At 38.4% G+C, this 26637-nt stretch overlaps 1 protein-coding gene across 7 annotated transcripts in view; it reads left to right on the forward strand.

Annotated features, from left to right (window-relative positions):
• The window catches only part of Acsl (Acyl-CoA synthetase long-chain), a 273218-nt gene that overhangs the window by 232212 nt on the left and 14369 nt on the right, over positions 1-26637 (forward strand). For all 7 annotated transcript variants that reach the window (XM_067151294.2, XM_067151296.2, XM_067151293.2 and 4 more), the window contains 4 exons: positions 853-1129; positions 12573-12745; positions 12826-13089; positions 14119-14394. In XM_067151294.2, the coding sequence (XP_067007395.2) occupies positions 853-1129; positions 12573-12745; positions 12826-13089; positions 14119-14394 (990 nt within the window). The remainder of the gene's footprint in view (positions 1-852; positions 1130-12572; positions 12746-12825; positions 13090-14118; positions 14395-26637) is intronic.

Here is a 26637-nt window from a genome sequence, read left to right on the forward strand (position 1 = left end):
AGATTTTATTGAGATACTTAACTATTTTATTAATACTTCCATGCATTTGCCCATACTGTTGTGTTGATAAAGCTGAGAAATCCTGTGTACTTCTCATCCTGCCACCACACTGAAGCTAGCTGTGGGTATAGTTGACATTGTTCCCATTTTGAAAACCCCTAATTTCCTGAAAAAGTTCTGACATCAAAAACTTTCACAATACTAACAGAAGATAAACAAAAGGTTTTATTTTTGCTGAAGAAGATAGTATAGTTAAGTTAAAAAAAACTAATTGTAGGCCTAGTTATCTCGGCAACAAATGGTATTGACAGGCGATGTCTACTATACTGCAGAGCCCCTTAATATAATTTCTCTGTAAAAACACAATGCTGTCTTCAAAAGTTTAAGAGAGATTTAAGGTGAATATCGTAGGTAAATCACCCTGTATTACAGCAGCAACTGCATTGTCATTTTAAAATTTGTGCAGACCCCAGTTAACTGAAGAGGCCAGAAAGGTCTGAAACAAATTTAATTCGTAATATTGAGGTATAAGAAATCCCAGGATTTTTATTTTTGTTTATTAGATATTATGATTCTTCCAGTTTGGGCAGTTAACAAATTATGTGGATAGAAATATTTAATGTTCTGTTAAAGGGACCAAGCAGATGTCTCGTGAGGTGTTGCACAACATATGTCTAAAATTTCACTAATTTGTTTACCCATAATATAAAACTTGAGTAAAAAGAGGAAAACTTAGTGTGTGGGTTTTTTATGGGATAATATGCTCACTTTCATACACTTTAATTTTCATATAAAACTGTATATAATTTGAATATTTCCATGTTATTTATAATGCTTCTGTTTTGATTTCAGAATCTGTGTGCCTTTTGTGTGGAGTTTCAATTGGTTATTCTACTCCTTTGACGATGATTGACAGCTCTAGTAAAATAAAACGTGGTACAAAGGGTGATGCTTCTGTGCTCCATCCTACTTGCATGACCAGTGTACCACTCATACTGGATCGTATTGCAAAAGGAATTAATGACAAGGTTGCGAAAGGCAGTGCCTTTAAAAGGGCACTCTTTAATTTTGCCTTCGAATATCGGCGTTCGTGGACAAGGAGGGGCTTTGACACTCCACTTTTAAACAAGTATGTACTGGATTACTTGAAAATTGCACAATCAAATTGTCGAAAATTTCTTCCAAACTCTGAGTCTCTAAAACTTTGGAGAAAGAAATTTTAATACCATATTTACTTGTAATACCATATTTACTTGCATATCACGTACTATTTTTATGAAAATTATGGAGCTTAAAAATCGGTGTGTGAAGTATATGCAGAAAGTTAATAAATCAACACAAAAACAGCATTTTAATTCTAATGGTCATAAAGCCTCACGATTTTGCTTAATAGGTAGAATTTTATGTCTCATATGTTCTTGAATATTAACAAAAGTGTCATAATTCGTAAGATTCCATTCATAAAAGTATGAAGACTTTCACGGCTGGAGTCAGAATGTCTTCTGCGCTATTCTGCCGTGGTCTACTTCTCTTTCCTACAAAGCATTTAAACTACTGCTGTGCTAGTCATCTCCTGTGGCATCGTCGTTAGTATTCTGCTTGTCCCACTGGCGGCTGATGGTAGCTGGGGAAGTGGCTGCATTTATACCCGAGCGTGCGGCCTCCGATTAGGTCGTGTCGGTCAGTCGGTCCTCTGATTGGCAGACTGTGATGATGCTGATCTTGGTTGGCTTTGGCCGTGAGTTATAAGGGGGAGTAAAAGGCCTTGCTGAGCTTCAGTCCTTCCCCTTTTCTTCTGTTAAAGTTATCCGGATGTTTGTGTATTTTAATTGCTTCCCTGTAGAAGCGGGTGTGGAAGTGGGATATTGTGGCCAGTATATCAGTATCCTCGTAACTGATCTTGTGCTTTCCGTCAAGTAGCTCATGCTCTGTTACTGCTGACTTCTATTACCCAGGCGACAGGTCCTTTTGTGCTCCGTCAGGAGAGTCTTGACATGTCTGCCAGTCGTGCCAATATAAGTGGCTCCACAGCTGTACGGTATCCTAATACTCTTAACAGATGTTAAGAGGGTCACATAGATCTTTGGCAGAAAGTAACACATTTTATATCTGTAGAGTCGGCTGAAAAATGGTCTTAACATCATATTGTTTAAGGAGCTTTGAGATACGATCCACAACATCCCGAATATACGGCAAAAAAGTAATAACTTTTTTGCTGGGTAGTTCTCGTTTGTCAGCTGCTCATTAGCCTAGGAAATGCTCTAAGATCCAGAATTGCCTACCTGCCCTTTGCCAAACAAGGGGGAGAGCTGCTGCAACTAAGGGGTGGATTACGGGAGACAGTTGGACCTTTTGCTGAGAGCAGGCGCATGTGCTGCAGGGTGTATCTTTATCATATTTATAGGGTCGCATGAAAAAAACTGACAGATGTAGGCAGGGATTATTATTCTCTTGCAGTTTCGTATGAAAAGTGCTCGATGTAAGCGATGGCAAGATACAAGAGTAAATTTCATGCTTAAATTCTGAAGTTGAAACGGTCTTTACGTTGCAACTCTAATACTTTATCCTCCTGTACTTCCAAAATTGAATTTTGCTCAATCTATTCAAATAAGTTAGTGTTCCTCTAGAACAGACTCCTCACAGTATGCAGCAAACTTTCATTTCAGCCTTCTTAGATCAGGTCGTAGGACATTCGCACTTCTAGAAGATACCACTTTCATGAGGTCTTCGTTCTTGATGTGACAAGTGCAATATGTTGAGATAATCTGGAAGTGTAAAGTGAGGAGATAGCCCATGGAAGATGGTAGTTGTGAACATATTTGTTTCCCTAGTCTCCTCTTTTTCTCTGCACACTTGATTTCTCATTTATCCTTTCTGTATTTTCCTCTTTCTTTTTCTGTCTTAAGAAGGAAGCCATTCTTTTTGACTGTCGAATCAATAACTTTAAAGTTTTCTGTCTGTCGAAATTCAAAATTTAACACTTAGAACATTAGTCGTTCATCAATGATCTGCATTTAAGGCTGTCACCCAGGTGGCAGATTCTGTATCAATTGTTTACCGTGCTTTTTCAAAGAACTTGGAAATTTATTGAACATTTCCCTTAATAAATTAGTCAAATCCCTTACTCCTCATCCAGTTCGTCCTGTGGAAGAAAAACCCAAACTTATTAGCGAACGCAATATGAATGACATATTTCATTCTACAAGAACATCTTCAGATTCAATCAGATTTGCTTAACAATGCATAAATGTGAATAGTATTGTCTATGATGCTTGAACTTGTCGGCTATTGTGAATTGGTGATACAACACGAGACAAATTATATGAATTTAAAAGTCCATTATTGATACTTCAATAAATTTGAGAAATTTCCCTACTTATAACTAGTTGCTTCGACATTGGAATGCAGAAGGGGGGAGTGCTGCGGACAACACTGTTCAGCAGAGACTAAGGGATGTGCTACGTGGTTATACTCTGTCTTGATGTATATTAGAAAATGAATACATCATAATGATTTTGGAAGAAATGAATGTGCAACATTGTATTAGATTACTTCGCATGACTTTATAGTAATAAAATAGTCTGCAATGCAGTAGGAAAATTTGAAAACGCTGAAAACAGTTTAACCAACTAGCTATCTAAAAGGGATCTTACACTGGAGCAAATGTGTAGATGATGTAGTATTGAACATGACAATGAGGTCTCAAGTGCTCAGAACTTGTTAGGCCTACACAGTGAATGCTTTACACAGGTCAATGAAGTTCACAATGGAACCAGAAACTGACAAGATCTTCTTTTTATTTTATTTTAAAGACATCAGTCCCTAAGAATAATGACAATCTATCATACAAAATATAAAAAAAACCACTTCACACACAGACGATGAATCCAACCACCCAAACACACAAAGTAGCATAACGGAATACAACGAAGCTAAAAGCAATTCCAATGCTAGTGAGCAAAACAGATTTTAAAAACTTTTTTAAAAGCAATAAAGCAGATTGCAAAAGAAAACCACTGGCCACCTAACACAGTAGATAGATTATTGAAGAAATAAAGAAAATGCCAGAAAAGTATGCTTAAAATTTATGCAGTCATAAATTATGTGAAGAACACATACAGGATAACATTTTCAAAAAAGCAAGGTTGAAAAGTAGCCTTTACAATGAACACACTACAAAGACATAAGCAAATGCAACCTCAACAATAGAAGTTCTCCACAAATAACGAGTGTATGTATGAACTCAAATGTCAAGAATAAACTGAAACACCACATATATAGGCCAAGCACAACTAGATTTCTACACCAGATACAAAGAACACAAAATTCCTGGTAGATAAAATTGCCATTCAGCCTTCAGGAAACACTTCCATCACAGGTCTGACCATTTCAAACATCATCAAAGATCTAATAATTTTACACATCATAATAAAATTGAATCATTAAAAATAAGTGCCAATAGAAATACACATCACAAAAAAGCAATCCAAACCAACCTCAATGATTGTACACACTAAATATTCCCCCATCTTTGTGCTACTAATTCAAAATATGTAAAACATTATTTCACACCATTTTCATTAATTCCTCAGTCCCACTAAAGGTTACTCTGGAATTTGTACTAGGCAGCACTTTGCTACTTGATCATATTGTAGGCTGTTATTTTGTCACTGAAAATAATCCTGCAAAGTAAATGTTCTTTTAGTTCATTGCTGCATATGTATTTCTTCCAGTCATCGTGCATTCATTTTCTAATGCATGTCGAGACAACTAGTCGCGAAGCACGTCCCTCCTTCTCTTGGCTGAACAGAGTTCTCTATAAGAACAGAAAACTTTCCCAAATTTACTAAAGAATCAATAGACTTTTCCATTCATATAATTAATCACATTTGTTCAGATCACCAATTAACAATCATTGATAAGTTTACACAACATAAAAAATATTGCACGTATGTACGCATGGTTATTGCCTGCTGCCATTTCTTGATGGATACAGTACTTTTGTATCCATCTCTTGGCACAGGCCAGAGTAAAGTGTAGCTTCCACTGAAGTCCCAGTCTCATCCATGGCTGTGACAATATGGAAGCTGCTGGGGTATGGGTGGTGCTGAGTAATGACATTCAGAGCACGACTAGTGCATCTGCGTGTTACGAAAGGTGTTGCTCATAGGGTCAGTCGTGCTGCAATAGCACTTCCTGACCCAGTGAGGAAAGCAATGGCAAATGACCTCACTCCTTGTCTTGCCTAGTATGCCTCATTTTGGTGCTGCCATTAGTTTTTGCGGTTTCCTTATAACCGCATAACCTTTGGTGATGCTATTTGAGGATCCAACCAGCCTCTGGGCTGATGACTTAAAAACAGACGCATGGTTAAGTGATTCGATAGAATTTGAGGATGTCTTTGTAGAATGAAAATTGTCTTAGTCATTTATAAGTCTGGGTTTTACTTTCTTTTCCACAGGAATGTTGAGTGTTCAAAGTATATTCAGTGTCATGTTTCGTATTTCAGCAGACTGAAAAACTTTTAATAACTTGCTGTCTTGCATTTTTGTTCCCTCATTGAATGTATCATTACTGGTATGATTGTTCTGACACAACTGTGTTGGGTAATGCTTTCTGAGATCTTCATGAAGTATTTGTAACAAGCACAATGGCTGTGAAGAACACAATCATGCAAGGCTGCCATCTGGTGATCATTTCTTTCCTAGAAGGCTTTGTTGTTATTTTTTCTTCATGCATGATGCCACGCTTTGTGCCTCAGTTGAGGTGCTGGTCTTCTGATCTCAACTTGGCAGGTTCAGTCCTGGCTCAATACAGGAAATTATGGCACTTGAGTCTCAAACTGTAAAAGTCGTTAGTGAGACATAAAACATTATTATTAATCTATTTACATAAAATAGTTCTCTGTATCAGGTGGGTCCACAGCAACAAGGAAATCCACTTAAGAAGGTAGTTCAAGTATAAACAAGAATATGAATGTACTGTTACTAATAATTCTGAGGCAAGGCTTTGCGGGGATGTTCGTGGGAGTGCCTGGAGAAGGGGTTTGCACGCGCGAATGAAGGTGGAGAGCTGGGCTGCTTCAGTACACCATGAATGAGCAAGAGGTGCACACGTCTGTTGTGCAACGCATCATTATAAAAATTTTCGCAAAAGAGGGCACCAAACCTTCCGAAATTTTGAGACTGCTCTACTCACAGTTCGGGGGGTGGGAACACTTTCAAAGACTTGAGTTTATGAGTGGGCTAAAAAATTTGTAGCAGGAAGTGAAGCTGTGGAAAATGAACCTCATGAAAGGGGACTGCAGACAAGCATCACTGCAGACATTGTTGCCATTCGTGACATTGGTGAAGATTGGCGAATAAAAATTTCGCAGATTGTTTTACCCATAGGAATAACTTGCTGAAGTGTCCAAACCATCATCCGAGATGAACTCAATTTCACAAAATTGTTTGTCAGGTGGGTTTCTAGTCTCCTCAACCAGGAACAAAAGCTTAACGCCAGGAAGTTTGTCAAACTCCTGCGTTACTATAAAGAGGAAGGAGAGGATTTCTTATGACTTGTGATAAAACTTGGGTGCATCATTACATCCCAGAATTGAAGCAAACAAGCATGGAGTGGCAGTGAAGAGACGAAGCAGGTCCGGTTAAGGCCAAAACACTCCCATCTGCTGGGAAGGTGCTTGCAATCATTTTCTGGGACTCTGCAGGTGTTTTGCTGGTGGATTTTGTTCATGAGCAAAGAACAATTAATGCAGCCTATTAGCGTCTACTTTTGGAGGAAGCAAGATGCGTATTGCAACAAGCGACACCAGTAACCAATCCAAAATGCCACTCTTCTCCATGACAATGCAAGGCCTCATTCTGCAGCTTTAAAGCAGGAAAAACTGCAGAAAATTCACTGGAGACCTCTGGAACATCCTCTGTATAGTCCAGATTTTTTGCCCTGAGACTACCATTTGTTTGGACCACTCAGACAAGACCTAGGACAGTGGTTCGATGATGCAAGTGTAGAAGAGCTTGTGCGCAACTCGCTCCGCACACGTCCCTCTTCTTTCTATCAGGACAGCATTAAAAATTCTCCAATCCAATGGAGAAAATGTGTATTGAAGGCAGGACACTATGTAGGAAAATGATCTCTGTATGAGTGTTTTTTGGTTGATGCAATAAATTAAAAACTTCCAGTTTATATTTGATCCGCCCTTGTAATTGTATGTATGCGCATCACGAGAAAATAGCTGAAGATAATTTAATGAAAATCGGTATGTAAAGTTTGAGAATAAGGAACTACAGTCTACGCTATAATTTTCTTCAACCTGGTTGAAATGGTACTTTAGGGGAAGGTGCCTAAAATTTAATTTTTTAATTACCTATGTTATTGGTCCTATCAAAAAGTACTACGTAACAGAAGTTATAGAGAATACAATTTCTGATCATTTATGTCTTATACAGTTTTACCGTACAGACTAAGATAAGATTGGTGGTGATTGTGATTGTTTTAAGAGTAAGTACAAATAGGCAACCATCCTCTATATAACACTAATGAAGAGAAAAAAACGGAAGGGGTCTGACACTTCGAAGAATGCAGGTATCTGCCTAAGAAAGACGAAGGGCCACGAAAGGCGAGAAAATGACTCCCTAGGCCTCCATACATAATACTGTCGGTCAGAAAAGGACAAGTTGACCAAGGAAGGCTGTATAGGATAGATGAAAGTGAGGTACCTGGCACAACTATAAGTGCAAGCAGTGCCAGGACTTAGCTCAGGGCCCCATGGTTGCCACACTACCCTCCCAAGTTCAGAGCCTCTGGGACCACATATAGTAGCCTCTTTGAACAGGCAGGGGGTACCATGGGTGTTATTTTACTGCCCCCAACCACAGGGGGACGACTATAATAACGGAATTCATGAATTTAGATGAATTTAGAATTATGTTTAGCCCATATCAGCACCGATCATTGCTTCCAGGAAAAATATTGTTCAGTCGTGTTAGTCATGGATTTTGTCATTGTCTTAAGGTGTAAAAACACATTATCGGTCCATATCGACAAGAGAAATCGTGAAGAGGATTATAAAAATGAGAAAATCATGAAGGAACGATCGCTTGAGTAATAAGACAAGGAGAGTCGTGAAAGAAAGGCTCGCTTTTCAGTAGATGCCCTAATATCAGTCGGAGGAATGTGGAGGCCTACAAAATAGAAAGCTCATAAAATTGATAAACAGTAACATTGCATTGACCATTGTTTGTGATGGGCATTCTCTCTTCTGCAGCCACTCATCTTTTAATAAATGAGATTACTGCTGCCTACAGAGTATAACAGCCTGCCTGAATATTGGCAGGAAGTAGCTGGAGAGTTAGATCTCGTCTTTAGCATGTCATTCCTCTGGTTCATAAATTTTCTGATACTACTAGTACATATCACACTGGTTCATCATAGCATTCTAGCTATTCAATCCCTACTCTGAGGCACTGATTGGAATGAGCAGTGTGCACACTTAACAGAATAATGGCAGAGGAGTGTTTGCGGATATCTGCGGCTAGGTCATTCCAACTTTGGACTGTTAGATCGACAGCGTAGTACTGTTCCTTCAAGTGAGAAAATTTGCAGTTCTTTTGATAGCATATTTCATACAATAGCATCGCTTTTAATCACTAAATTCATACTGGAGTCATTGTAATGACCTATGTTGACTTTGGTTGGGAAAACCAGACAGCCTTTCTGATAATTCCATAGTGAAGCATGGGTACATCAGCTAGTAATCATAATAAAAATATTTATGGATGGTGATAATCACATTTGCAGGGTTATGAAATTTGCAAGCCTTGGTAGAGAAATGTGTGTGTATGCTCTAGTTCTGTAGAACTGATATGCTGCTTCAGTATTTTTCTTTCAGTATGTATCCATATAAGATACCTGACCACCTAAATAAATCTTGTCAGAATTTTGTGCATTGAAATAACATAGTTATACCCATAACAATCTCAAAATTTATAGAGCTGGAGAAGTCTCATTACTGTGATACTACAAACCTCTTTGTGGTAGTTTGCTCTTAATATTCTACCCTAATCTGAATGATATTTAGTTATGAAAAAATTGGCACATTGGTGTAGTAACAGACTTTTAGAGTTGAGTCTAAAGTTGCCAGATGTTTTTGTGAAATATCCTTTCATATCTTGTTTCCTTTATTCTGGTATCTTTCTTGTTTACATCCCTGTGCAGTTGTTTTATCAAATTACATTGTAAAGGAAAATGATCCAAATACTATATTTCACATTATGCTTTTAAGCAAACTTGCAGTGATTACCATTAGAATCATTTATTACTCGTCATTTTCACTGTATTATTAGAAATTTTAAGACTTCTATGCAAGAACCAGATGGATTCAGTTTTCTAAATTTTTCATGGATGAAAAACACAAGTACTTAATATTTTTTAAACATATCAGATCTGAGTAAGACTAATAATACCTTTCTCTACCATAGACTGATTTTACTTTCTTGAACCTTTCGTCCCTTTTGCCTACTACTTATGAAAAACACAATGCAGCTATCTGTTTTTTCGTACAAACACTGGAAATCTGTAGCCAGGAGTACCAATAAAATCTTAATTCACTCGCTCTTTATGAACAAATTAAAACTGTACGAATACAAACAGAGCTAATGGCTGTGCAGTTTATCACATAGCTATCAGCTTCCATTTGGGAGATCATGGGTTCAAAACCCCACTGCTGGTATCCCTGAAAATGGTTTTCTGTGGTTTTCCATTTTCACGCCAGGCAAATGTTGGATATACGGTCGCTTCCTTCCCACTCCTGGCACTTTCCTATTCCATAGTCTCCATAGTACCTATGTGTCGGACCTTCATAAAGCAAATTGCAAAATATGTGAATATATGGAGTAACTTGTGATGAGTTTATAGAATAAAAAACCAAGAATTTTTAAATCATGAAATTTTGTTCAGTTTTAAAACAGTATTTGACCAAAATCACTTCAAAACAACTCTTATTACTGCACTGTTCGCTGCTCACTGAGAAGTTGCTCAGTAATATCAATTATTAATGTTTGCTTAATCTTCTGCATCCAAAGTAACTTGTTCAGTTAGTGTGTTGTAAAATCATACAATCTGGAGGCCATACTTCATTCATCAGCTTCCTTTAACCCTGTAATCCGTTGATAACTTTTCGCCTGGTTCAGGTAATAACACTCCATTACTTCTTTCTAGAATAAGAGTCCTTTAGCAGTGATACTGATGAAGTCCATAAACTAATTTGTTAGATGTGTATTAAAGATGTCTGAGAATTTTGCAATCTAAACTTAACGCCCGTGGAAACTTAGCTTTTACTCTTTGTTTGCGGCTTGGTACTTAAGCCCGACTGATCAGTGGCCTCATCGACCTTTGCATACACTTTTGAAGTGGGTATGAAATGTGAAAAGTTAAGATTTTTTTAAATTACTTAAACTACAACAAACTTTTTTGGGTACTGTATTTTTAATCATTTCCTGATAATCCTATCGGACATAAAACCTTTTCTCTTCTTTCCTGTTCAATAATACCAAACGTATCGTCACATAGAAGGTAGGGATGAATGATTTAATGAAATATTTTTAATCCTTTGGCAAGTGGGTAAAAGTATTGAATCAATGCATAGTTTTTGTGCTGAACAGTTGTCTGAGAACACTCAAAGGTTTTCATACCTTCACTTACTTCATTTTGCACAAAATGATAAATTATACTTATAACCTCATTTTGCCTCCTTACTGTCAATTATTTCATAAATAGAGCAGAATAATTTTCCTTATTTTCCAGAGCATATTATAAAGTTATATAGCCAAAGTTGTCTTCTATAAAACACATCACCACTTTGTACAGCAGGTTATTGCATGCTTTGTTGAAAATCAAATGATAAAACTTCCACTTTTCTTTAGCTGCTTTTAATTTTGACATCAGTTTTGCATAAAACTGTTCACTTCTGATTAAATGTACAGCCTTCTTATTCTTTATTTCTATTGAGTGGAGGGTCTTCCTATATTTTCAGCTGATTTTCTAGAAAATCTCATTGCTGGCATGTATCCAATCTTGGTATACCAAAATGTAGCTTGTATTTTTTTCATAAAATGACTGCTATGAAAGTCATACAATACTTTTGGAGTGAATTTTTCACCATTTTCCACATGTGCATACATGTCAGGCTCATATTTTTGTAAATACAACCTGTACAGTTAAAAAAAAAAACAATAAATAAAAAAAAATAAAAAAATCAGGTGACAGATAACAGACATTATCATTCTTATTCCTGTTTTTTACTCACACGTTTTTATGTATTCATCAATGGTGTAAATAATGCTGAGGAACTTTTGTCAACTTGTATTCTCGTGTTTTCATCTAATCTTTTGGAAAAAGTAATCGGGAGATAGTGGGTTCGAGCCCCACTGTCGGCAGCCCTGAAGATGGTTTTCCGTGGTTTCCCATTTTCACACCAGGCAAATGCCGGGGCTGTACCTTAAGGCCACGGCCATTTCCTTCCAATTCCTAGGCCTTTCCTATCCCATCGTCGCAATAAGACCTATCTGTGTCGGTGCGACGTAAAACAAATAGCAAAAAAAATATTTTGGAAAAGGATTTTATTTTTTCCTGCCAATATTTCACTGTTCATTTGACTCTAGCCTTGCAGATTCCATGAAATGAACAAAAAGCTTTTTTTGTAAGCAGTAATTTCAAAATCGCCTTGCATTTTGTTGAAACATGGTTTTGGCCTTCACCTGTTCTTGGTCTGTTCCTCTGAATATTTAAAATACATGCATGTCCTGCATATGGTCAGCAGCTTTATTAAAATTGGGTACAGTATATCATTATCTTGGACAATGTAAGGGACCTTGGAAACAGCCAAACTTACATAATTTAAAATTATCCCCTGTCACTCGTGCAAATATGGTTTTTACCTGATTTACTGTTGGGGTCAGTTCCTGGCACATAATGTTACTTGTTACTAAACCTGTTGTTCATTCTCACACATTTAATATACATACAAGTAAGCAAAGCATTACTACTACTACTAGTGCCAGTTACTGGGACTGCTGGCTGATGCAACGTGGATAGCTCGGCTACAAAGTGGCCAAACTGTTAACTAGTTTGATGGAAAATCAAGACGGCTCCTGGAGTGGTATGTTTCTTGCACTGTATGAGACACCAGTACAGCTCAGCCATTACTTGGAGTTGTATAGTTCTTGAAACAGTAAATAGTGGATTTTTTCTGTATAGGGAAATGTGAAAAAGTGAATTATTAAAATGTGGAACTGTCTGCTTCTTGCATCCACATTTGCAATTGTTAACAAAGTTATTTAGGTTATTTATATAATGTAAATCCTCTTATGAGGATTGAGACTATGTTCATGTGAAAAAATCCCCATTAGGAGAGCAAATTTTCTATAAAACTAAGAATTTCAATTGATATTTTCTACAAAATAATTTGAGATATTCCATGCATCCAAATATTTGGTACTAGATCACATCAGGTAGCACAATCCAGTATTTGTGAGTTTATAGACTTCACCTTGCTTTTAACTGTGTTTCAGAGCGATATTTGGTCAGTCTCGGGCATTACTTGGTGGTAAAGTGAGACTTGTTTTGTCTGGTGGAGCACCTCTTTCTCCAGATACCCATGAACTTATAAAAGTGTGTCTTTGTGTAAAAGTAATTCAAGGTTATGGGCTAACAGAGACTACCTCATGTGCGACAGTTATGGATGGTAGGTACATTATTTCACATCTGTTTCTTTTCTGTGAATATTTACTTACTTACTTACTAAGTATAACTTCTTCTGTGTAGAACATGATACAACATTCGGCAGAGTGGGTGCTCCAACAACAGTGTGCGATATCAAGCTGGTGGACTGGGAAGAAGGCAATTACAGGGTAACAGATAAACCATATCCCAGAGGAGAAATAATCATTGGAGGTGAAAATATATCGCCAGGATACTATAAAATGCCTGAGAAGACAAGTGAAGACTTCTTTGATGAAGATGGAAGACGTTGGTTTAAAACTGGTGATATTGGAGAAGTCCATCCTGATGGTGTTATAAAAATCATTGGTGATTAATTTTGTTCATTGTTATTAAACATACGTAAAAAAGTTTTAAGTGCATAGTTATACAATACAATATGAAACACATCACTATTTTTTAAGTTTCATGTTTCATATTATTCAAGGTAGTTGCATGCAAGTACTAGTACTTTGTATGCCCAATAAGCTCAGCTGGCATCTGATACTTCTAGTCAAAATCTCTTCTTTATAGCTTAATAACTTGTTCATGCACATACTTTCCTGAAAAGCTAATGTGAAAGTTATTAAAGTCCACATTTGATTGCTTTAGTTCCCTGTTCTGTATATGAACCCTTCCACACTAAATCAACACAAGGTTTCATTCAAGCTCATTAATTCGGAGTGTAATGGAATTTCGTACACTGAACTCTCTTAAGTATAAAGGAAATCATTTCATCTAGTTTCCAAGTAATGGAAAGATATAAACAAGTGCAAATTGTCTATACAGAAAGACAGGAGCAATGAAAGGAACAAAATAGTAAAAGCTCTGATAGGTTAATGTGGGGAAAAAGAAGAAATTGAAAGACAAGAATAATCTCCATATCTTCATACATTCCAGGCTTCAAATACATTGGCTCTTTCTCCTGTGATTATCCAGCTTTCTTGTCAGCCTACACTTTCCACATCAAAACTGAAGATCTGTCGAGCTTGCCCTCCTGATGAAACTGAGATATGAGCTCATCAGGTATGAGAGGAAATGTGCCTAGAACTTGGGTTGATGAGGAGAGCCTAATCTATTTGAAGTATTTGAAGATGGTAGTGTATGACTGTGTAGAGATTGTCCTTGTCCTTTCTCCCTCTTTATGCACCAACCTTTCATTTAGTTTTTTCCATTATGAGTTCCTTGGCATTCCTATCTTTCTATATATCATTAAATTCCATGTAGTTTAGTATTTTCACATATAGGTAATTGCCTACTGTGATATATTAGTTCTTCCTGTTTGTTCTTTATATTACCCTGCTGAATAATTTTGTATTCCTTATGCTTATAATTGTCATTTATCCATTTTTATTACAGATCGTAAAAAGGATTTGGTGAAACTTCAATTAGGAGAGTACGTCTCACTTGGCAAAGTGGAGGCAGAGCTCAAGACTTCTCCTTTGGTGGAGAACATCTGTGTGTATGGAGATTCATCAAAGAGTTACACTGTAGCTCTGATAGTGCCCAGTCCTGCTCAGTTAGAGGCTCTTGCTAAGAGGATAGGGCTGACTGATCTACCCTTTGAGCAACTGTGCTCTCACCCTGAGATGGAGAAGGCTGTGATAAAAGAAATAGAAGAGCATGGAAAGAAAAGTATGTTGGCATGAGCAAATGTTTAAATTAATATAAATAATTGAAGTTCTATTTCAGGAATTTCTTACAGATTTCAAATTAGGGATCGTGCATGCAGTGGAACTAGTTTTTAATTTGTATATCAAAGGTTGGCTGCTAAGTCATCCTACCATATCTGAAGTAATTTTGGACAGTTCATTTTAAGTCTCAAATCTAATGGTCCATACTGGCTGTATGAGAGTAATTTGTTGCTTATTAACGTTAGTGCAACATATGTAATCTCTTACAGACTCATTAAAATTCAGTATTCAATTTCTCACCTGAAAGATTGCTGTAGTCAAATGTCAGTATTATGAATATTTACAACTGAAGTTTTCCAATTTGTCAAAACTAGTGTAGGAAAAAACAAATATGTGAAAATGGTAACATAACTGAAAAGAAATTGCTTCCATTATAACAAAATAAATTTCTGGAGGGGGTTCAAATAATTTTTGTGACGTTAGTTTTATTAAACTGAACGTACATGAACAAAAAAACTTCAAGTCAAACAATAATACAACTTCTTATAAGTATAATTTACTGCAGCTCTGACAAAAGTATGGAAACCAGTGTGACAAAGGGAATAGGCTTTATTTCTGATAGTAAAACAGCAGGCTTTCCTTGTCAGCAGTCTATAGATTTTTTTTTTTCCATGAAAAACTTATGCTCTTTGGTACTGAGCACTCTTTTCCACATTACCTATAACATTCTTCTGTTTAACAAATCACAATTTGCTAAATATATTTTCTATTCCATTTTAGTTAGAACTAGCATTCTGGTGTTCACTATTCTCATAATAATCCAGGGGGAAATCAAATGGAGAGGCAAGTTCATCTTGATGAGTGAATAGAACCAAACATCCGAAGGAGAAGCTTCTTTCGAGTCGCGCATGAATAAAATGAAAATGGCTTATCAACTTACCAAAGAAGTTTACAACAAAAAGTCCATATCCTTGAATGCAAAACCGACATTACTGCACTGTCATAAGACCGGAGGCTTTGTATACAGCGGAATGCCTTGCTATGAATAAGAAAGGCTTGGTAGAAAAATTGGAAATTAAAGAAAGGAAGATCCTAAAGAAAATTCTTGGCCGAGATGAAGATGAATATAAATGTTCGCTTATCCATGAGCTGTATACTCAGATCCAGAAGATCTCTGATGTCATGTGGAGGGGAAGAATTGCATTTTATGGCCACTTGCTAAGAATGAAAACCACACGATTATCGAACCAGATAAGAAGACTCGGCCAACTTGGTTCAAAGAGGTGGAAAGGGACCTCCAGGAGATAGGGATCACTTATGAAGATGAAACAACCCACTCAGGAGGAAACTAAGATCACCAGGGTTTTCAAGAAAGGCCAAAGTTGAAGATGGGAAAGACATGGACGGAGGAAAGAAAAGAGCAACACCGGCAACGAATGAAGGAGCACTGGGCAAAGATCGAAGCCCAGAGAAGACAGCTGAAATAACGTGGTCCTTTATACGCGTAGGCAGATATGAACAAAGAAAGAATAAGAACATTAATTCCACACATTTGACATGCTACATCTTGCCTACTGCCTATTTACAGATTTTGCAGACTTCCTTTCATACCTACAAATTCTTGGCCATAATGTGTCTAGTATAATGGATCGTCGCCATCTGCCATCTGCCATCTGCGTCGGTGCGACGTAAAGTAACTAGCAAAAAAAAAAGTATAATGGAATCTTGCACATGCCTCATCATTACAAATTTCATTGTGATCCACGTTGACAGTTATTGGTTAGAAAATAAAATGTTGATCAAGGTCAACCTAATCAATACTTTTGATTCTTGAAGAGTTACAATTGGTCAGTGCATGTTTAGACTTGTTTCAAGCCATCTGCTGACAATGGTAAAGAATAATCCTCTTATAAATTGACATTCATGAAATATGTATTATACTTTAAAAACATATGTACCTTCATGAGGCTGACTTAAAATTGTCCCTTAAAAACAGTGGAATGGCATGTTAAAATCAATGTTCATTCATAGAATTGACTGGCATGAGAGCACCAGCTGAATAAATCTTCACCAGAGAAGGGGTTTGAATACGGACCTCAGAGCTGATAGAATCACGCCAAAGCAAATACGCTTTGGTGACACTAGTTGGCTGAAACCAATGGTGCGTTGGTGTTTGGTGCTGATTTCTCGACATGGCTCTTCAGCCATTCTTAAGTCATATGCAGATTTAGCAACAGTGCTGTGCAAAGCCCATTTGAATTTGCCTGCAAAGCAATTTGATTGGCTAACTTCAGCAGTTGATAAAATGACAACTGTGCGAGATATGTAATTATTTCTTTCAAATTATTTATAAGCATGGCCAATGCTCTAACGCTCACATACCCAGTTCACATTGTTTCCAACCACCCTGAATGTTGTTGACAGTGTATGCTATAAAAAATATTGGAGTTAGTATTTCAAGTTTTGAAAGCAATAGTGAATGAAAATCCGCAGGCAGTTTCGTCATTTGACCAGGTCAGGAATGGAATGAAGCCCCCCATCTAGCAGCGAGGATAGGAATTGTGCCGGCTGCCAAAGCCTGTCGCACTCCTCTGGGGCAATGATTGACTGACAGATGAAATGAAATGATATTGGAGAGTGTTGCTGGAATGAAAGATGACAGGGAAAACTGGAGTACCCGGGGAAAAAACCTGTCCTGCCTCCACTTTTTACAACACAAATCTCACCTGGAGTGACCGGGATTTGAACCATGGAACCCAGCGACGAGAGGGAGACACGCTGCCGCCTGAGCCACGGAGGCTTGAAAGAAATAGTAAAATTTTCTTAATAGGTTGGTTGGTCATCTGGAAAACATTTTATAGGTGAAAGGTCTTTTCTTTTTGGTTCTTTAGCAAGGGAAGTGGAGGGTTTATTTTTTTTTAATTTATGAATTTTTTTGTCAGCAAATTCTTTATCATAACCATTATTGAATGCAATGTTGTAAATGTTGCTTACTTCCATTTTGAAATGTTGAGAGGATGTCAAGGGCTCCATATATAAGGTGAACATTTTTCTTTTGTGTGCCTGGATGTTCAATCATTTCTTATATGTGGGTTTTCTATAAATGTCATTATTGAATTATTTTTCCCAGTGTTCGTAAGATGAATATATAGGATTTAAATGCCAAAATTGGCGGCACCACTAAAAAAAGATAATCTCGGACCATACATTGGTTGTTGTATACGAGGTACAAGAAATAAGAGGTGGCAATCTATTACAATTGTTGGTAATGATTTAGTTGTTTCCAACAGTCTGTTCAAAAATCATCCCAGACTTCTATACATGTGGATATCACCTGGCGATTGCATTCAGAGCCAGATACTTATATTAGCGAAAGAATGGTGGAAATCTTAAGAATTGAACAGCAAAACCTATCCTGGAACTGATTGTGGATCTACAGTATGTACTCCTCTTCATTCAGTTATGCCTTAAACTTCAGAGTAATGAAGAAAAAGCATATTAATACAGATTCCATTAATAGCCTTTGTTAAATGTAGCAAAAATTTTAAAAAATATTTCCATCAATGATGTAGGGTCTGTGTAAGAAAGCTGGAGTATCTTTAAAACAAATATTACTAGTACAATTGAAGTTTCCTCCACGCCTGCTACAAACCAACCTTGGTTGACAAACGAAACTCTGAAATTAAAGAAAGAAAGCAAGACTTAACAGCTGCTGAGACTGAAGAGAACAGATAGAAATACAGTTCACTAAACTGGCACTGCCGGTGGCTTCAAGTAGCCTACGCAGTGGCCTCCACGGTATGCACTAGCCATGCGTCTTGATAGGTGTGCTAGGTACCAACTGACGAACCCAACCTAGCACACAGGGGCAAAACGCTGGCACCCAGGAATGAGTTGGCTGGAAGTTTAATAATGTCCAATAACGGACCATTTATATTGGTATTATAAATTTACTCATTCGGGACAAATATTTCAGATTCCCTATGGGAATCAACATCTATATCATACAAAAGAAATACGGACTAGATGGCAGGAAATCCATTAAATATGTGTTCACGTTGAAAGTAACCAGTTCCAGAATCAAACCAGTGATCTCTTCATCAAAGTTAAGAGAATAACATGTGAATTTAAACCAAGGACTTCGGCTTTAAAAAGCTGTTCTGAGTGAAAAAGATAACAGGAATGCTGTATGCAACTGTATTCTGATTATCAATCAGATGAGCTCAGTGTTGATCATGAGCCTCCAATCCTGAAAACAGAAGTGAAATTGGCAGTTCAATATCTAGAGAATCACAAAGCTGTTCGCAGTGACAAACCTGGTGAGATTATTGAAAGTATGGATGAAGAGTATTACCTTACTCCAATCCATTTTCAGTAAAGTGTGGAATAAGGGATTATGCCCTCAAGACTGGGTTACTTCCATATTCATACCCTTACACAAAAAGGGATATACACTGGACTGCAGTAACTATCATACTATTGCTTTGGTCTTGCATTATAATCATAATAAAATATCGGCCATCTCAGTAATGGTGTTGATGATAGTACCTATTACAATTAATTGCACGCAGTCATATCAGCACACTAATTTTAATTCAAAACCGGTTTTCGGACTCTGAACTGAGCGTGAGGATTAGCCAGCCCTTTCTATGGTATGTCGTACCTTTTTAAATCATCATTGTAATTTTAAATGTAATGTTTGCATACTTTAACACTTTTTTTCCTCTTTATTTTACTGTTGATCTAAACAGGACACCATTTTAACTTTGTAAAACTTATTTTAACTCATTTTGACAACACGCTTGTGTGGAATTAAATGTTTTAATTAATTTCAATACTGATGATGGACCTTAGTCCGAAATCCAGTTTTGAATTAAAATTAGTGTACTGATACGACTGTATGTAATTAATCATAATAATTGGTCTTGCATGTCAGCAAAGTTCTATTACATATCATACACCAGCGCCTAAGGCCATTTCTCCAGAGAGAACTTCATACAGGACAGGTAGGTTTTGTTAAAGGTCAAGGTACAAGAAAGCAGGCATTTAACATGCAACAGCTCATTGTAAAGATGTATGAATTCAATATATCAATGTTGATTTGCTTTCTAGATTACGTAGGTGGTCGAAAAGTTCTCGGAATGTACTAGAATTAAGTATCTTACCTCGGTGGAACTGCCTTTATTTTTAAACATAGTCTCCCTGTAGACTACCGTAATGCATTTGGTCCAGCAATGTTCCAATGCCTTGATCCCATCTCGAAAATGAGATTCCTTCAGGCCTGCAAAATACCTCTCCAATTCGGCTGTCAGTTCTTCCCTTGTAGAAAATCTCCGTCCACCGAGGAAAATTTTCAGTTTGGGGAATAGATGAGTCTGATGATGCCAAATCAGGTGAATAAGGTGGATGTGGCAACAATTCGTACCCCAGTTCATGAAGTTTTGCCATGGCAATAACACTTGTGTGTGGTGGAGCGTTGTCCTGATGAAAGATGACCTTTTTCCTTGCCAAACCAGGCCTTGTTTCGTGTATCTTTTCTTGTAGTTGGTCTAGGTGGTTTGCATAGTATTGCTTCGTAATTGTTTGGCCAGTAGGAAGATAATCCATCAGCAGAATGCCTTTTGCATCCCAGAAAACTGAGGCCATGAACTTTCCGGCCGAATGCACTGCCTTTGCTTTCTTTGGTGGTGGTGAATCAGCATGTTTCCACTGTTTTGACTGCTGTTTTGTCTTTGGGATATAGTAGTGGACCCAAGTTTCATCTGTAGTCACAAACCGGCGCAAAAAATCTTGTTGGTTGCACTGAAAACGGGCCAGACTTTGTTTGGACATTTCCAATCTGGTGAGTTTATTGTCCAATGTCAAGAGCCGCGGCACCCATCTTGCGGATAATTTTTTCATACCCAATTCTTCGGTTAAAATGTAATATATACCCGTTCAGAAGACATCCCTACAGCTTCAGCAATATTCCGCACTTTCAGTAGATAATCCTCCATGACCATTTTATGCACTTTTGTGATAAATTCTGCAGTCGTAACACTTTTGGCCATCCACTACGCTTATCATCCAAGCTCTCCTGACCAAATTTAAATTCACTGGTCCACTTGGCAGCAGTTGAAAGTGAAGGAGCAGAGTCCCGCGTGTGTTCTGAAAGTCGGCATGAATTTCCTTTGCTTTCATACCTTTCTTTACAAAGTATTTAATCACTGCTCGAATCTGTTTTTTCCATTGTCACAAATCACTACGTGGGAACAACAAAGAGTTGTCACTACCACACTCCTGCAGCTAGAGCACGGACGCGCCACGTGTTCACTCACAAAGGATGTGTGATTATTGGGCGGGAACCTCGTTGCTCTAGCATTGACATCTAGCGGCGATTCCGACAACTTTTCAAACCGTCCTCGTACAAGAAAGCATTTGTGTTCATTGGTGCAGGCTTTGGGAATCATTGCATGAAATGGACATTCCTCCTAACTTAAACTGCTGTGTTAAAAAGCTATCCAAGTCAAGCTGGACTTTGGCTTCTCAAGAGGCCTTCATTGTGTCTAAAGGAGTGAGACAAGGTTGTATTGTCCCTGTTATTGTACATATACGGGGAATATATGTGAACGGCTCTGGACAGCTGGCATGGTGGACGGTCAGTTGGAGGAAAGATGTCACAGAATCTGAGTTTTGCTGATGCTATCCTCTTGGCAAGCAGTGAAAATGAACTTGCTGAATATTGTTGCAACAGGTAGGAAAGGAGTCTTCAGTCTGGATTGGAGGTGAATTGTAGCAAAACAAAGATAATGGTTATTGATAGAGGAAAGAAGCTCAAATTTTAGTGGTTGTCTAGTAGGCCTAGATGCTAATTGAAGAATTGGAGATATGGAGAGAAGAGATATTGTAGAAAACTTTCAGTACTTAGTGTTCTGTCCTCGGATAATACCGTACATCAAGAGATTAGCAACAGAATAAAGAAAGCTTCCAAATTCTATCACTCTGTATGTCAAATACTTCGGGATGAAATATATCCGTTCATTTCAAAGAGCAGCTTTACCAAAATATATCGTATACCTATATTGACGTATGGTCTGCAAGCAGCAACACTTACTGGATCAACAAAGTCATCTTCAGGCATGAGAAATGAAGTTCCTCTGTTTTTGTCTACAGAAAAATAAAACTGGATAAAATAAGGAATGTGGATATTTGACAGCAGCTTGGATTGGAAAGAAGTGTGCTGGAGGCCCTGAAATTGAAGATTGCAATGGAATGGTCACATGAAAAGAATGGCTCCCCACAGGAATCTTCAAGCATACTTGACCACAGTGTTCCTAGGAAGACAGAGGAAGACCTCATGTTTGGGAGAAGCAGATTTTCAAGGACCTTGAAATTACAAATGTAAACGGGCGTCACCTATTCGAACGCCATCTGTGGATGGACAGGACAAAATTGAGGCAGCTCGTACAAAACCACACCTGGCTTGCTGGAGCAAAGAAATGATAATGAGCAGCAGAATCATCACAATCAATGTATGCCCCTTTCGTGAAATGAGAATTTAGATTGTCGTATACAGAGTTGCCTGTTTAAACATTTTGTGACTTATACCCATATGATGTCGGCTACTTCCTGTATTGTTCATTAGTGAAGGAAATTTCCAGTTGTACCAGTAGTCCTATTTCCTTCCATGTAAACAAGGATACTAAGACCACAGACCTGAACCGACCCTGCAGATGAGGGATGTTTTGCCAAAACAGCAGCCTTTTTCTAATTAAATTGGTAATCGGCATACTTGCGGTTGTTAATATTGCTTAAATTTATTTTCAATAATATGGTAATTCCTGAATTTGGCAGATACCAGTTCACTTAAATCTCTTATACCATCATCATCATAATCATCATCATTGAACAGTCCGTTTCCTGGGTACTGTTAATGAGCCTCTTCCACTTCTTCCTGTCTGTATAAAACTTGTCATGGAGATCATCCACCATCCATTCTACATCAACCTTCATCATGTCCATCCATCGGGTTTCAGGTCTTCCTGCAGGTCTTTTTCCCTCCACCTGTCTTTCCAGATTCATTCTGGCTGTTCTTGTAGGCTCCATCCTCATCACATGCCCATACCACAGTGGTCTGGATGTGCCGATTCGGTCTAATAGGGATGTCTTTATTCCAGCTTCTTTCCTTACCTCCTCATTTCTTAACTTATCCATCTTGGTCTTCTGGATAGTGGATCTAAGAATTTTCATCTCTGATTCTTGCAGTCTTGATGAATCTCTTTTTGTGAGGGTGCACGCTTTAATACCATAGGTCAATATTGGTATGAAATAGCTGTTAAAAATCATCAGTTTGGCCAGTTTTGGAACAGTCATTCCATAGGCGTTCTTACTTGTTGGTAGAATTCAGATCCCTTTTGCACTCTGTAATTTCCTTTCTGACCAAATTATCACTGGAGATTATACTTCGAAGGTAAGAAAAACTATCCACACACTTCAGCTGGTGGTCTCCTCGTTTTACACTTGCTGGACGCTCTTCCCTGTTGACAGCCATCGCCACTGTCTTGGTCTCGCTGATGAGGTTATATTCCTGGAACTGGGATTTCCATATGTCTAGTCTGGTCTGTACTTCCTCTTCTGTTTCACCCTTAAATCATATCATCAGAAAAGGCCACTGTGTTCAGTTCACCTAACTTTTCCTTCACATTCTTCATTTTACAGGGTGAACAAAAAATGCCGCACTTGAAGGTCGGCATGCGATTCCTCATCCCATCACAAGACAAGTTTCTATAGCCAAATCTGATCTGGTGCTGTTGGAAAAAAATCTAAAACAGGAAGCTGGCAACACTGTCACATCCTCCAGCGCATCGGAATGTAATACAGAAATGTGCATCATCCCGCTCTACTGTACCTGCCGTCGCAGCTCACCGAGTAGACTGCTGGGTTATCAAACTCACATGCACCGTGGAGCTATGGCTCAAATCTGTCAGTTTTTCTTTTAGGTGTGCGACGTCAGGTCCCTAGTTTCCATCGTGTAACTGCGTTTGTAAACATAGCATCCTGTTGTCACACGACAATAGTCGAACACGACAGTGTGATCCATTCAACTGAATGCATGAGTAGACTAACCTCGCAGTGCAAAACCATAACTGGTCCTGTCAAGTGCATGTAGGGCAGCTTCCTGTTGGAGTACACAAATGGTGAATACATCTATATGCTTTTACTGTTGGGTGCATCCAATAACTAAGCTTCTGCTGCTGCTTGTGAGTATGCAGTACGGTACCCTCAAAGGCGCCATCCCAATGTTTTTTGTCGCCTTGAGCAACGCCTGCAGGAAACCGGTAATCTTTGTCCACAAGTAGTGGACACAGGTCGTCAAAGGACTAGACATACTCCACAAACAGAGGTCGACATTCTTGAAACCGTTCACCAATCACCTCTGCGAAGTACCCGTGATATTGCAATGCAGTTCCAGGTATCTAACACGGGTTGTTGACTTGTTGCACAACGAAAAACTGCATCCATATCATTACACGTTAACTCAACACCAGCAGCCAGAAGACCACATTCGAGTACAGTTCTATAAATGTCTTTTGCAACAAGTTGAAGATAACTAAGATTTTATAAAGAACGTGATACGGAGTGACGAATGTAGCTTCACTCGGGAAGGTATTTTCAACCATCACAACAGCCATTATTGGTCTGACCACAACCGTCGCCCATGAACGTGGCTTTCAGGCACGCTTCGGCATAAAACTGTGGGCTGGAATCGTGGGAGGAGTGCTTTTAGGCCCTTACCTATTGCCGGACAAGTTGAATGCGCTCCGCTGTCGTACGTTTCTGGCCAATACTTCGCCTGATGCTTTAGAAAACGCTCCACTTGGTGTTCGGTGACAGCTATGGTTTCAGCATGATGGTGCACCGCCACACTTTGGAATGCCTGTGCGTAACTGGTTAAATGAACCGTTTCCAGGGAAATGGATTGGTTGTGGAGATCCAATGTTCTGGCCTGCATTATGCATCGGCAATGGTGGATGCAGGTGTGTTGCGTAGGGTCTGGCAAAGTATGCTCCAGCGAGTGGCGAAGTGTTTGCAAAGGCAAGGTGGTTGCTTTGATCATCTGCTGTGAAGGGAACATTGCTCGTAAGTGTACATACCAGCTCTGTGAAGATAAGACAGGACATCGCACGTACACTATGGAATTATTGTGCGTAGCATAATGCGCAATCCAGTGTAGCCTACAGACTGTACTGTGTTTCTTTATACCACATTGGAGACGATGTTACTGTATCCACTATAATGTTCTACGTATTGGCTTTATTTGTGCCATGGACAAAACAAAGTGGTCGTTTATGTCTGTAACAAGTTTATGTTATGTTTGAATGTTTAAATAAAGGTAACTGTAACGGTAAGACAGAACATGGTGTATTGCATAGTGGAGGTGTACGTTGGATACAATTTGATACATTAACTGAAAAAAATTGGCGCGAACACGACTCGGACATCGGCGCGTCTGCACAACCGGCATTTATGGCTAATGAGACAGCTCCGGCAGAGCACAGTTCAGGCGACCTGTGCTTGGCCATGCTGCACGCCATTACAGCATTGCCAGAGCCTCGTTTAACTCGCATTTCTATTAAACCTATTGGTGGGACTAGGTTTTGCAAGATAAACTTTTGTCGTGAATTTCGACAAGGAACCGCGTTACAGGTTAAAATTCTCGTGTTAGGTCCGTATTGAAAATGTACATAAATACAAAGTATGTTACAGGCGTTACTTTGTATTTAAGGAACCGCATGCCGACCACCACGTGCAGAATTTTTTGTTCACCCTGTATTGTCCATAAGTGATAAACAGTAGTGGGGACAGTGCTTCCTTGCTGAACTCCTCTTTTGGTTATTTTTCACCACCAACCCATTCCTCATACAGAAGTCAAGGAGATGTTCACCTTCTATATTTCTTCCACCATATCCATGAGGTCCCATTATATTCTCATACCCTTTTCTATCTGTTCCAATCTGTGCATTCACATCTCATATAATGATTACTCTCCTTATTAATAACTTTTCCAAATCCTCAAGAAACTGGTTCTTATCCTCTTGACAACATCCAGTTTGAGGTGCATACACCTGTACCAAAGTTACTTTCCCTAAATGCAGTCGCCTTATTCTTTCGCTAACACAATGTCAGACTCCTTCTAGATGTTTACTCTTAATGAAACAAACACCCTTCCTCATCTATTTCCATGCCGATACAGTGTATACTGTTTTTAATTTCTTCATACCTTTCCCTCTCCATTTGGTTTCACTCGGCCCCAGTATCATTAATTTCCTCCTTTCCATGAGGTCCACTAGTTCTTCACATTTTCCTGTGAGACTCGCTAAGTTGATGGTCCCAATCCATGTTAGTACTACACCCTTCTGGGCCTCGAATGGATGACCTGTGCATAAGAATGCCTCCACATAACATGGTAAACACCCATGGATGAGACTAGAGTGAAGAGCAGCTCGAATTGCCTAACGAGCTTTGAATCTCTCCCCTCCTACTTTCTGTGCTGGCCTCGGCAGCTCGAGCACTTGGGGGGTGGTATGTTCGAAAGAAGGAAAAAAAACAAATACTTAAAATGGAGCCTTATGTAATCTGAAAGTAGGATTCTCTGGGTTCAACTGTTACTGGATACTGCTTAGCATAACTACAAATGACAAGAATCATATAATGGGGGTTACGAATACTAATTTATTCAAAATAGGACATAATACGAAAAAAATATACAACCCTATACAATGACTTCTCCGCATAGAGAGGAAAAGAAAATAATTGACACTTCAAATTTTGACTCGCCTGAAGGGGTCGTCTGCACAAAGGTATAATTGAGGTTTTGCGACCACTATCCAGCTTTCCCTCATTAGTTCATACCGTTTCATTACACTTTAATATTCTGTCTATCTCACCGTGAGATAAGCTGATGTCCCTATACATAGTACATCCTGTTCTTAGCACGTAATTAACCGGTTCCTGCACTACATGATTTCCATATTATCAGATATTTACATAGTACATAGACAACACACATACCATTTAGCTAAAACCCCGGACTTCCCTTATCTGTCACAAAGACAAAACAACGTTCAACATCGGTTCTGTTTGAACTCAAAATAAATGCACATTAAATACTAAACACACGCATATATACAAATCATACATAAAGGGGGCTATTCCTGTAAGAAAAACATGGTTATCAGTATCTTCTGCCTCAGCCCAATCTGAC

Source organism: Anabrus simplex, chromosome 7, assembly GCF_040414725.1.
Source record: "Anabrus simplex isolate iqAnaSimp1 chromosome 7, ASM4041472v1, whole genome shotgun sequence".
NCBI classification, from domain to species: Eukaryota; Metazoa; Arthropoda; class Insecta; order Orthoptera; family Tettigoniidae; genus Anabrus; species Anabrus simplex.